This window comes from Rousettus aegyptiacus, unplaced genomic scaffold (genome assembly GCF_014176215.1).
Source record: "Rousettus aegyptiacus isolate mRouAeg1 unplaced genomic scaffold, mRouAeg1.p scaffold_m13_p_8, whole genome shotgun sequence".
NCBI classification, from domain to species: domain Eukaryota; kingdom Metazoa; phylum Chordata; class Mammalia; order Chiroptera; family Pteropodidae; genus Rousettus; species Rousettus aegyptiacus.
The window spans coordinates 54,782,589-54,795,983 of record NW_023416311.1 but is presented as its reverse complement, the minus strand read 5'-3'; the positions used below and the strand labels follow the sequence as shown (position 1 = coordinate 54,795,983).

Here is a 13,395-nt window from a genome sequence, read left to right as displayed (position 1 = left end):
CATTTATCACCCCTGCCAGTTGTTTCCCCTCAAGGGTCATCTTTGGACAGCCTTGAATTGGGAGGAATGACTGCCAGTTGTCTCACTCCAGAAGCCAGGCTGGAAGCAGCAAGCTCATGCCAATTATTAAATGAGACAAGCACAGGGGATTGGTTAAATCACTTGCTTTTTAAACAGAAGGAGTAGAGCTCTGGCTATAATTTTTTTTGCCTGGTTATTCTTGTCGCCTTCCTCTTCCAAACTCTTGTGCCAACCTCTCAGTGCTCTTTGGATGATAGTCCTTTCTGACCTTGCACTTCACACAGAATTAGTCTAGAAGGAGCTGGCAGAAAACATCACAGGAGAGTCTACACAGTGACCAGGAGGCTGCCAAAAGCCTTTCCGCTACTTGGCAGCTGGAACTAGAGGCGAGGCCCAACCCCCAGCTGCGCAACTGGAGAAACTGAATGGCTCAAGAGAAAAACATCCAGGGACTAACAGTTGGGGGATCTGCACCTGATCGATCATTCATTCATACATTCATTAATCCATTCATTCATTCATTCATTTAAACACCTAACAGATATTTATCAAATGCTTACTTATGTGCAGTAGTCTTCTCAATGCTGTAGATACCTATAGTAAATAAACATAGAAGTTCCTGGCCTCAAGGGGCTTACATTTTAGTGGTGAAGACAGACAGTTAACAAAATAAGTAAGTAGAGCATACAATACATTAGGTGATAAATGCTATAGAGAGAAATAAAACAAGGAAAAGGCAGTAAAATTTTTAAATAGGGTGATGTGGAAGGCTTTGCTTAGAAGGTGATATTTAAGTAAACACTATGGTGAAACCTATCAGTTGACAAGCCCAATCTATGCACACAAATTTTTCAACCAGTTTTTGCTGAGTCATTCTTAAATATTGAGTCAGATCTCAACTATTTAATGCATGACATTGGAAAGCTTCAAATGTAAAGCAGAAATGGAAAATAGGGACTCAGAGGGAAGAGAGAAAATATAGGAATCAGAAAACATCTTTTTAAAAAGCTCAACTATAATATCCTTTGAGAGATAAAAGAAGTTAGTGTATTTATGAAACAAGAACAAGAAAAAAAAAAGGAAAGAACCAAAAACAAGAGAACTCTTGGAAATAAGAAAAAGAATCGTAGTTGGAAACACAAAATCACAATAACCTCAGAGAGATAAGGTACTGGATTTATGAAACAATTCTTAAAAAGGAACATTTGGGTAATGCTGAAGGGCAATTGGAAATTAAAAACACAGAATCAAAAATTTAAAACAATAGAAAAATAAGATAAAGATTAATAAAGTCCCCAGGGGAAAATATAGGGGAAAAAAATTTAACAAAAATTAAAGGACAAGTCCAGGAAAGCCAATGCCTGATTCCTAAGAGTTCCAGAAAGAGAACAGGAAAATGGAGGAGAGGAAAGTATCTGTAAAATAATCCGATAAATTTTCTAATGGGCCGTCCAAACCTCCAGGTAGCACCTGGAAATTACACCATCGCCATGGCACATCACTATGGTATTTCAGAGAACAGGGTTCAAAGAGAAGATTCTGTAAGCTTCCAGAGTATAAAACAAACAAGATAACCAAACAGGTCTTCTACAAAGGATCAGGAATCAGAATGGCTTCAGATTTCTTAACGGCAACACAGAAAGCAAAAGACAATGAGCAGTGTCTTCAAACTTCTGGAGAAAAACGAATTCCAGCTAAGAGCTATATTCAGATGAACTGTCATCAAATGTGAGGGTAGAATAACAGTATTTTGAGATAAACAGAATTCCTGAAAGTTTATTTCCCATTCTCTCTTAAATTCTACAGAGGCTACATGGTCCTCTGCAATGAAAAAGAAAGACACAGTCTGTGAGTTTTCCCCCTATTTCTTTTGGAGTAGACCTTCCTGAGTATTAGTCAGGCAGGAGGCTTCCCAGGAGGGAGACACCATTGCCTATCCTCCCCTGCCGCTAAGTGCGGCCATGAGCTAAGTGTCGGCCAATCAGATGTGAGCAGAAGTCATGCATACAGCCCCTGTGTTGATGCGACTTCATGAAGCAAAGCCACCTGCCTGCCTCTGGTCTGTTAGGAGGGAGAAAAATAAGTTTCTATTACAATTTTACATCTTTATTGCAGTTTAGATGTCGTGTGTGTGTACACACACACATATATATATATATATCAGGTGCAGGAAACAGCAGATCCAATCACATCCAACCCAGGAAAGAGGGAAATGGAAAATGGAATCCCAAGAATGACAGTGGAGGGAGAGTTCCAGAAAGAGAGCTGAGCCCTGATGTAGAGGATGCCAGTGCAGGTCGAAGCAGTGTGATCCTCCACACTGAGGGCTCTACTGCCATATTTATTTTTAGCCTGAAGACAGAACACCTAAATGAGCCTGAAGCAGATCCTTACCTGTACTTGGGTTGCCTTGTACTGCTGACATTTCTGTTCTCTATGCCACATACTTGGCTATTTTAAGAGGTGTGGGAGTGCCACACACCTCAGAAGTGGCATATGCTTTGACCTGTTTCTGAAAGCTGGAGGCGGGCCACGAAGGTAGAAAATGCAAAGCAGCCCACTTCCATTGACCATATTTCTGGGGGTTTCCCATTACCTGTTCACACGATAGTGCCCCACCCCTGCCACCAACTGTGAGGTGCCCAGTGTTTCTAAGGACTCACTCAGGACCACCCCTCTGGCAAACTCCCAGGGAAGCTGAGCCTCTATTCAGCTTATCATCTGGGGTGGTTTATCTGATTGTGGTAATATTGCCCTTTCTTAGCTAGGTTGATGTTTGCTATTGCTTTTCAAAATTAAAATGTATTGCTTAGGGGTTTTGTAGGAAATAAAACTATAAAGAGAAGTACCAGAATGATTATAACAGAAATGAGCTAGATTACCTCCATGGAAGAAGGAAAGGGATTCACTGGGAAGCGACACATAGGCCTCTAAGGTACTTTTCTCAACACCTTAAAAACACTCATATAGTTGCTTTGTTCCTTAACCTAGGAGGCAGATATCTGGGTGTTAAATAGAACTATGCCTGCTATACATTCATATATGTCTAATACATTTTACAATATTTCCAAATAGGCTTAAAAACCCATGAAACTGATACATATGTGGCAAAGACTGGGGTTTGGGAGGGCTAGAGTAGGACTTCTAGTATTTTTTGACACTTTAAACCATATGCATGTATTGCTTTGATAAAGTAGAACTTATGTGCTAGAAACTGAGCATACAAAGATGTTTAAATCAAGGCTCATGCCTTTGAATACAGTATTTCTAAATCTGGCAAGAAACCAGTTCAAATGATTAACTACAGTACAACCTCACGAGAGCTGTAAAGTACACAAATACAGAGTGTTTTAGGACTACAGAACAGGGAGCAATGGATTTTTTTTAGTCAAAAAGCAGTGAGAAGAGGAGGTAGGCATAGGGGAGGTAGTCTGTAAGTCAGGCCTTGAAGGAGGAGTTTGAAAGTAAAACAAAGGAAAAGCAGTGCAATGCACAAGGACACAAGACGTGTGAAAGAAAGCACAGACAAATGGTCCAGTGGCTCAGGGACTGCAGGCTGCACACGGCGCGACCTCCAGAAGGAGGCGTTCACAGGGGTGCACAGTGTGTAACCTGCACAAGATGCACAAGGTGCACAGTCCACAGCAATCTGAAGGGAGTGGCCAGAGCCCAGGGGCATGGGAGAGGAAGCCAGGAGTACAAGGGTATTGGGTGAGATGGAATGTGAAATGAAAAAGACTATTGAAACATGGACATTACACAGTAGGCTAGTGCTGACATATTTATATTCAATTTTTTTGTCATTTCAATATAAAATTTAAAAATCACAACCTTTTGTACTCAGTGAAGGATGATAGCATATGCCTTTATTTATAATGGCAGGTGACAGACATGAATAAAGCTGCAATTGATGAATCTCACATTAATATCATTCCTTAAGGTCTTGAGAACATAGAAAAGAATTAGGCAAAAATCACCGTCATCTATGAATACTTCTTTATTAGAAAAGAAATTAACCTATCACACTAGAGACTGCAAAGGAAATTAATTTAATCTTGCAATTCTAGAACGAACTCCATAATGAGAGATTCTTAAGTATTCATAGAATGGGGATAAAAAGAGAGAAAATTATTTAGGACAGTGTTTCTCAAATATGGCTACTTTCAGACACTCTTGGGGGAGGGGTTTCTTGTTTCCTATGGAAATGTTTTAAGTTTTCTGATTTACTTTTGTTTGTAATCTAAACATTGATACACACTTGTTCAGGCATACCTGGATGATCACCTGACAACAGCGTGTTGCCGCATGATCACGGCATCTGCACTTGTACCTCTGATCCCTGTAGCACCAAGAGAAGACCAACTGTGCTTAACTGTTTACGTGGCATTTCTCAAATTGGGTCCTCAGACCCTTCGCAGAATTGTTGAACATTTTCTGTTATAACTGAGTTTTCAAGGTTAAGAACGCTGGTTCAGGACAATGATTCTCAAGAAAGGAAGTGGGCTGGTGGCTGAGGAGACATGTGTAGTTTGAAAAAGCACATTCAAAATACCTACTGATTTCATGATACAAATTCTTATAAGGTCAAACTGAACAAAGTAATTTCAGACAGTAACAGAAAACCAACTATAGCTTCATCCTAGGATGAACTTAGTTGAGAAACACTGGCTTAGAAGGAAAGGAATCCTAGGAGATGAAGAACAGTTGGTAACCACGTGCCAAAGAGAAAGAACTTTTGAGGTCAGCAAGTGAATCTTAAGCCATAATTTGTCATAGTCTGTTGGAACCCAAGGCCCGATCCAGAAGAAACCCAAGACATTCATCAACCTCCTCAGACCTGTGGTTTAGAGAAAGTGGGTCCACTTTTAATACCAAGTCAAAGGGAGAAAAGCCTGCTTTTGCCAAAAATTCCCCCCCCTCCCCATGTTTTGGGTTTACAAATTTCAGAATTTCAGTTGCTGTAGCTGCGTAAAGGTGGCCCCAGATCCATCCACTAGGAAGTGCTTCCATTGTGTGCAATGCCATCCAGCTCTCAAGGGAAGTATCAGCCTGGGGTCAGCTCTGCCAGGAAAAAATGCAAAGAATTGGATTTTCTTGGAAAGGTAAGTTCTCCTCACTCTTCTTTCATTACTCGAACATTTACTCTTGCTAAATACAATCTGCTACACACTTACATATGGGATATAAACCTAAAAGCAACAAACAAACAGGACAAACAAACAGACTCATGGACATGGACAATAAACTAGTGGTTACCAGAGGGTAGGGGAGAAGCAGGGAGGTAGATGGAGTGTAAGGGGTCAAATACATGGTGACAGAAAGAAATCTAACTATGGGCAGTGAACACACAATGCAATATATATATGCCTTACTGTTGAATTGTACACCTGAAACTTACTGGATTTTGTTAACCAATGTCACCATAATAAAAAAATAAATAAGCACAATCTGTTACAGATGGCCTTGAGATGCAGTTGCAGTAAATAGAGCATATAATGCTGAAGGACAATGCAAATAAAGAGGCCTTGTGAATATGAGGGACTCTAATGCCACCCCTACAAGTTAGCTGGGGAAGTGATATTTCCTGTCTTCCCAGGAAAGTCATCAGTTTTCTTCCATTCTTAATCTAAGCCTAAACTGCTAAGAAGTGGTCCAGAATAGAAAATATTTGTCTCTCCAGTTAGAATGAAGTGTGATGAGGTGAGGGATTGTGTTTCTGTTCACTGTTATAGCCCCAGTGCCAAGAAGAGACAGTGTCTGACAGTTTATAAATGAAAAAAAAAAAGAAGAAGAAGAAGAAGAAAAAAAAGAAAAAAGAAAAAAAAAACTTTTGGCACCACAATTAATTGGGTTTTTATTGCTTTAGTGCATGGAGTGAGGCCAGAAAGCTAACACAGACAATAGTAATCACCTTCTGTGATGATGATATTGAGTTGTGATTAGAAGCTTTATAATATCGACTTTTATTTCAAAGGATTCAGTTGTATTTTTTCAGAGCTTTTTTTTTTTTTCTACTTTTGCTATTCTGAGTAACCACCACAAATTATATATACTCATTGTTCAAGAGTAAGTTATTAATTAGTGGGCAATAAATACCCCTCAAAGAACATTTTGGTTAAAGGATCATAATGTCTCCTTTGACCAAAAACAATCACTGAGCCTCTCTGTGAGTTAGTAGAGCTGGCCTAGTTAGTAGCTAGCTAGCACTCACAAGAGCTCAGGGGAGACAGGAACTCATCATAAGGCCAAAATATCCTGGTTCCTTTCTAAAAAGTTCATCACTCTAAGGTTTTCCATTCAGCCAAGGATCTCTTTTAGGTTACAATTATAGAAAACTTGGTCTTTGTGTTTTGGAAGCCCATTAGATTAAATTGATTTGCAGTGTGAACACAGGCGTAGCAAAAATTACCTTGATTTCATACTGCACTTATAATCGAATTGCTTACCATGGCCTGTGAGCTCTGGCCCCTGCCCATGTTGGCTACTGCTTTTCCTTCTCACTGTACTTCACTTAGTTTGCTCTTGCTTGCTTGCTGATCTTTGAATGTTCTGTACTTGTTGTCACCTCAGAGCCTTTGTGCTTACATTCCCTCTGTCCGAAACGCTCTTGTGCTTTATCTTTACCTGGCTGTCTTCAGGTCTCAGCTCAGCCAGCCCCTCTGAGAAAGACCTTCCTTCACCATATTAAATTTGCTCCCCAACACCTGCCATGTTCTATCACATAATTCTATTCATTTGTTTCAGGAATTATTTACTTCTTTTTGCTCTGTCTACCTCTGTAAAAGATAAGTTCCATGTTATCTTTTTGTTCACCACAGTATTCCTAGTGCCTAGTACTGTGTCTGGCACATAGTAGGTGTTCAATGAGTATTTGTTAAATGAAGTTTGAGTGAAAGGATTGACATAATCAATTGACATAATTAATCCCTTTGTAAAATGGGAACTTTATAAGTGAAACTACAGTTCCTCAGATCACTCCAAATTGTGCTTTTCCTAGCCAGAGCGCCTTCAGAGCTTACAAGAAAACATGACAGTAGAATTCCACCATCTCCCAGTTTCCCTGGCCCCATATCCCACCTGCCACTCACCTGTAATTACTGTAGAGCTCCAATTTGCTTTAGCCGAACCAACAGTTCCCCACTCTGCTGCATGTTTATTAGATCAGTACATCCGCCTATGCAGTCTTTACCGAGAAAGACTCGAGGTACCTAAAAAAGCAAACCAGCCAGGGTGTTTAAGGAACTTAAATTATTAGGCTAGAGAGAATGACATTTTATCCTTCCTCTAAACATTTCTCATGATCTAAAGCTTTGCGAATCACTTTGCAATCTCCTCATATATATGCTTTCAGGTCAGAACTTTATTCTAAGCATAAAATTATCCATTAAAGAATGTTTTTAAGCCAAGATGTTTTTCGAATTGAGTGTGCTGTACATGAGATTGTCTAACTTGTCAAAGTGATTTAAAAATTTTGCTCCGATTTCCGTTGGCTGCAGCTAGAACACCATGATTGAATTATCTGCAGCTGGGACCACACCTGAGACTTTAAAGTGAGCCACGGTGACCAGGAAGGAGTTTGTTTCTAAATGTAGCTGGAAAAATTTTGCATTAGGTCTCTGTCCCCGAATTTTACATTCAGTCATCTCTCTCTTCCATAGGCTCTGTCCTCAGCTGGGAAAAGGGTGGTGGTATCTGAGACTCCTTCTTTCATTTCTGGCCTGTCATCATAAGCTGTTTAAGTGCTGCAGCTCTGGGAGAAAGGCCATTCTTCCACTTTAGTTTCACACCTGCATGGGTGGGGCACCCAAGACAAGCCACGCGGACACAGTCGTTATACTTGCTAAATGCATTCAATTCCAGTCATACTCAGGTTCCCTCCCTGATGCTTGGTACAGGCACATTCCAGAAGTCCAAAGGGCTTTTGGAATTCTGAAGGAGGAGGCAATTCTCTCACTGTGGCCCAGACAACTTCCAGGCCAAGGGTGTCACAGAAAAGCTGACTGGCAGTGAAGAAACAAGCACAATAGGTCACCTGAGTGGTCAGAAGCAAGCGAGTCGTCTTCCTGAGCGCTAGAACATACCACAAGGGGTGGGAGAAATGGAAGACAAGCAGCAGTAAGAATATTTTCAAAGCTTTTGGTTTTCCTCAGAATCATGATAATCAAGTGATTTTTTAAGAAACAGGTGAGACAAAGGGCTGAATTATTTTGGGTAAGTTTTTACATTATTTGTAATAAGGGGGTCTGGGTAGATGTGGGCTTTAAAAATCAAGGCCAATTATTAAAAAGGAAACCCATCACCACATTTCCACAGCTATTTTCTGTACCTCTAAAGGGGGAAAGGGTCCTCATAACTGCATTCTGGAGAGGAAGCCTGGTAATGCCTTCTTAAGTCACAGAAGGTGCTGCCTGCTCCCCCAGCACCACATGGCTGTGTGGGGACTCTGCAAATGGAACGTGCCATCAAGGCAGCATTGCTTTTATCGGGCTGAAGGAATAGCTGTAGAAAATCGAGATCAGAAACTTAAGTTTTCCCTTGGGTCCTAGCCATAATTTTAGAGAAAATAAAGCTTCCCCCACAAATTGTTGGGGCCTTTTGGCTTCTATCTCCCCAGGGACACTTGGCTGTGGTCAGTTGTAACAGTAAATAGAACAGAATCCTAATGTAGTTCTAATATAATGACACTGCAGAACTCCTGTTAAGGCAATGTCTGATGAAATAAAAATCACCTGATCTTTAAATAAGGACGAGATGTATTTATCCTTGAACTTTTATTTTTTCAAAAAGAATTGAGCAATTATCACCATTCATACATCTTGTGCAGTCTCCGCCTTTGACAAGGGTGTTGGCCAAGAGGGCCTGAGTTAAGTTATTTGGAGACAATGCCTTGAGGGACAGGCGCCCTCATCTCAGACTGTGGAAAGTGCACCAGAACCGCCAAAAGGCTTGTAAAAACATAGATTTCTCCCCGCCAATATCAAATTTCTGAGACAGGATATCTGCATTGGGGCCCAAGAATTTGCATTTTTGACAAGTTCCCAGCTGCTGTTGCTGCTGCAGGGATCTTGTTTGCAAATGACAGTTAGACACTGAGCAGTTGTTCACTCCTCCCATGGTAACTGAGGCTTTGAAAACCAACAGCCTTCCAGCAGCCCCCAGACGCCCCAGGCAGGCCCCAACATGTGGTCAGGCTTTCTCGAGGGCGGAGTTCTGTGTACACTCTCTGGCAGAGAAGCTGATTTACCTGAAGACTGAAAGGCCCCTTCACCCTTACACCCCCTCGTTAGTCTCTGTAGCAGCAAAACCACATTAAAGCCACCAGTTAGTTACAGGCACCCCCAAAGGAAACTGAATTATAAGCTCCATAGGACAGTGTGGGGAGCTGTGGTGACAAAACAGGAAACTTGATTCAGTTGAGAAAAGAAGGGGAAATGCACCTTCAGTGCCTCCCCTCCAGGCCCCATCCCACTTTTCCTGTGAACTTGAGTCTTTACTGTCAAGAAGCGAAAGAGAGCTGCCACCATAAACAGTCTTGGTAATATCGGGCCCTTATGCTCCTGGAGTAGGTTTCTCCAGTCCCAGCCTCAGCAAGGTGGCATCATCTGTGCTGTAAGGTTCCTCGGATGCAGCTACTCAAAGCTACTTCCCAACACTCCTCGCCACCTTCTTGGCTACATCCCTGGCACAAGCCACCATCATTTCTCATCGGAGTGAGAGCTATAGATAGCCTCCAGGTGTCTCTCAGCTTCAACGCTCACCCTGTCCTTCCTGTAGTTTCTTTTCCCCACAGCCACCAGAATGATCTTTTCAAAACGAAGGCAGGCCATATCATTTCTCTGCTCATCTCATCACCAGCCACAGTCCTTATGATAGCTTGAACGGCCTTCCCAACCTACACCTCATTATCTCCCGGACTGTGTCTCCTGCTGGCCCCCTGGCTTACAGTGCTCCAGGCACGCAGGCCTGCTTAGCAGGCACACTTGTTATAGGACCTTTGCACTTGCTATTCCCACTGCTGGAAACACTCTTACCCCTAAATTTCTGAGTGTCTTGCTCCTTCACCTTCTTTAGAGATCTACTGAAATTGATGAGGTCCCAATGGCTCCATTTAAAACCGTACCCTGCTGCCAACTGCCTACCTCCCTCTCCTTAGTTTGTCTCCTTAGCACGTACACTTTACCACCTTCCAACACTCTATTTTATTTAGGGTATTTACTAGAATGTAAGTTCCACAAAAGCAGTTTTTGTTTTGTTCATGCAGGTGTTTCCAATGTTCAGAAAACTGCCTAGTATTTAGTAAGTGCTTTAAAATATTTGTTGTACCAGCAAAACTATCCTCCAGAAGTGAAGAAGAAGTAAAGACGTCCTCACACAAAAATCGAGGGAATTTCTTGCCAGTAGACCTGCCTTGCAAGAAATGTTCAAAGAAGTTCTTTAGAGAGAAGGAAAATAATAGAGGTCAGAAACTCAAATCTACATGAAGGAAAGAAGATTTTTAGAGAAGGAATAAATAAAGGCACTGATTTGGGAGTTGTGGCTATAGCAAAACCGAGACAGGTTTCTCCAGGCACGTGGCCTGATTGAAGGCATGTTTCTGCGATCAGTCAAATCCTGCTGGGCCCCTACTATATGCAGGGCACCATAGGTCGTTACAGGATAGGTACAAGATAGCCACGGCTTTCAAGTTGTCAATCTCTTCAAGTATAACCCCATCACTCCTGGGGATCATGGAGCATAAAACTTTAAAGGGTTTGTTCTTTCCCTTGGAGAAATGCATTTAGGACTTAAGAACCTGTGGAAAATATTTTTAAAAATTCAAAAATAAGCTTAAAAGACCATTAGGAGAAAAATTGTTGCTTTACAAAGAAATGAAAAAACACCTGCTGAATGAATGCATAAAGAGGTTTATTGTTCCTGCTAGAGAATAGATGCTGCTCAGGTGAGAGCCACGGCTCCCAAAACTTACTGCACGTTGAGATAATAAATATGGGAAATAAACTCTTCAATTTTTTCCACCTTCGCTGAGGAATAATTGACAAATAAATTTGCATATATTAAGGTGGAAAATATCATGGTTTGATATACGTAAACATTATACAATAATTACCACAATCAAATTAATACATTTATCACCTCACATGGTTATCATTTTTATGTGTGCAATGAGAACACTTAAGATCTACTCTCTTCTGAAATTTCAAGTATACAATTCAGTATTATTAACTACAATCACTATGCCGTACATTAGTTCCCCAGAGCTTACTCATCTTATAACTGAAAGTTTGTACCCTTTGACCTACTACTGAGGCCTGGTTCCCACCTCCAACATGGTGATTGAATTGATATGGGGTATGACTTGGGCATTGGCATTGTTTAACAAGGCCCTCGGGTGATTCTAACGTGCAGCCACATTTGGGAGCCACTGGCCGAGAGGGACCCATCACAGTGGGGGGCATGGCAGTACTGATACAGTCCTTTCCCCCTCAGGGCCCAGGCAGCCTGGACAGCTGGTGGTCCAGCTAAGTAGCCAAAGTCCCTCTCACATTTGTGTCCCCTGCCCCAGGTCCTCCCAGAGACTAGAGTCCTCAGCTCGCAGCTGGGGCCCTGGAGGCAATGGGGCAACATGCTTAGACTCCCTTTCCACCAGAATGCTGATTTGTCATTGGAGAGGGAGAAACAGCCTGCCGTGCTTTACACTGAGAAACCACAGAAAACCCTGTAAGCCAAACTAAAACTGAACGAGGATGTGTGCTCTGCAGACCCTGTGTCCTAGACTGTGCATCCTGAGAGAGTACTAGGTGAGCGGGCAGAACACCATTCACCCCAGCCAGACCCGGAACGGACACAGGCAGTCTGCGTGGCCTCACATCCCACAAGAAGCCGTGGGTCCTGAGGACGTTTCAGAGAGAAGACAGCAGCTCTTAGAGAGTCCTTTGGTCTATTCATAGCAAAGGGGACTTAGAGCTTGCCTACTCTGGTCTGGTCTTGCAGCCGAGGGGGTCCTTGAGGAGCACAGAGTGGTGACTTGCCCAGGCTCACACGACAAACCACTGCGAGAGCCAGGCTGGAACTCTGGCCTCTGAACTTCCTGCGGTGACCTGGAAATACCCACAATTTAGAGCAAGGGGCAAGTAATGAGCCATTAAATTTTTCCAGTGGGAGGAGTTAGATAAGAATGAGTGGAACTGGTGAGGGCTAAAGAGAGCCTCAAGAAAAGATGGAAGAACAGCGAATCCTACTCGGCCATGTGAAATGTAAGAAAGAATGCACACGATTCCCATGTCGACAACAGAAACCTACGATCACACTTGGCCCCTCCACCCGCAGCCCTGCAAGCTGAAAACTGTCACTTCGCAGCGGTGCTGAAAACAAAGACACCAGATAACTCCTTAATGACTCTGGACAGCTACTGGGCCCATGGACCCCGATGTCCAGCACAATCAGCTGTGTCCCCTCCTAGGTTCTAAAAGGACCATGGGCTGCAGTTCCGCCGCCTATTCAAGGGAGCAGTGTCTTCTCTCAGGCGCCCTCCCCCACCCTGCACAGCCCTCCCTGCGACTTGAGCAACAGAGCCCGAGCCCTAGCGGTGTCGTAGAGAAAGACACAGGCAGAGCCGTCCACAGCCCTGACAAGAAAAAGGAACGGGAGAGCCTTTCCTCTCGACCTTTTAGGGCAAAACCCCAAACTCACCGTTCTGGCTCCTGTGAGCTGTTTCAAATAATCTTGAATCTTTTCAGTGTCATCGGTGGCTGTGATATCAACGAATTCCAAAATTCCTTCTTTGAAGGGAAATTGACTGAGGATCTCTTGGGTCTGTCTGCAGTAGGGGCAGGTGGGCTTGATGAACACCACCACTTTCCCAGGCTGGATTTTGCTGTTCACAAACTCCTGAGCCATGCTGACAAGCTGCTGCCTCCTGGGGAGGAATCCTCAATTGCAGGTATTGCTCTGGAGTAAAAAGAGGCCCAGCCAGCTGGCTCTCATTTAAAGGAACCTCCCTGGAGGAGGAGTTTGTCTGGTAATGTGCTCAGTTTTTAAAGGGACAGCCCCAAAGTCATTCCACTGTGGTGCAATTCACCAGCCGGTGATGCCAAGGAAGAGGCATACTTGCATTTAGTCATCAATACCTGTGCCTAGCTTGTCATTATTGTCCTTAGACCTTTCAGGAATGCCTGCCCTTTGACAGAAAGCAGGGTCAGATCGCCCTTTGGAGAAGCACAAAGCACAAAGACCAGGCCCAGGGAGAGTTCCGAGTGAGCAGTGACCTTCTAGGGTAAAACATTTGCCTTGTCAGAGATGCCTGTTTAAAAACGTGCTGGCCAAAAAGAATCATTCAAGAAACAAATCTCTTTAAAAGAAGTGAAACTGCAATTG

The 13,395-nt window shown here is 42.8% G+C and overlaps 1 protein-coding gene across 1 annotated transcript; it reads right to left on the bottom strand.

Annotated features, from left to right (window-relative positions):
* Window positions 1-3,858: 3,858 nt before the first annotated feature.
* GLRX (glutaredoxin) lies at window positions 3,859-12,991 on the bottom strand. Its single transcript, XM_016159782.2, has 3 exons — window positions 12,712-12,991; window positions 7,110-7,229; window positions 3,859-5,082 (listed from the first exon to the last, which is right to left on the bottom strand). Exons 1-2 carry the CDS (start codon window positions 12,916-12,918, stop codon window positions 7,116-7,118), a joined length of 321 nt encoding a protein of 106 aa, XP_016015268.1. The 5' UTR covers window positions 12,919-12,991; the 3' UTR covers window positions 3,859-5,082; window positions 7,110-7,115.
* Window positions 12,992-13,395: the final 404 nt, after the last annotated feature.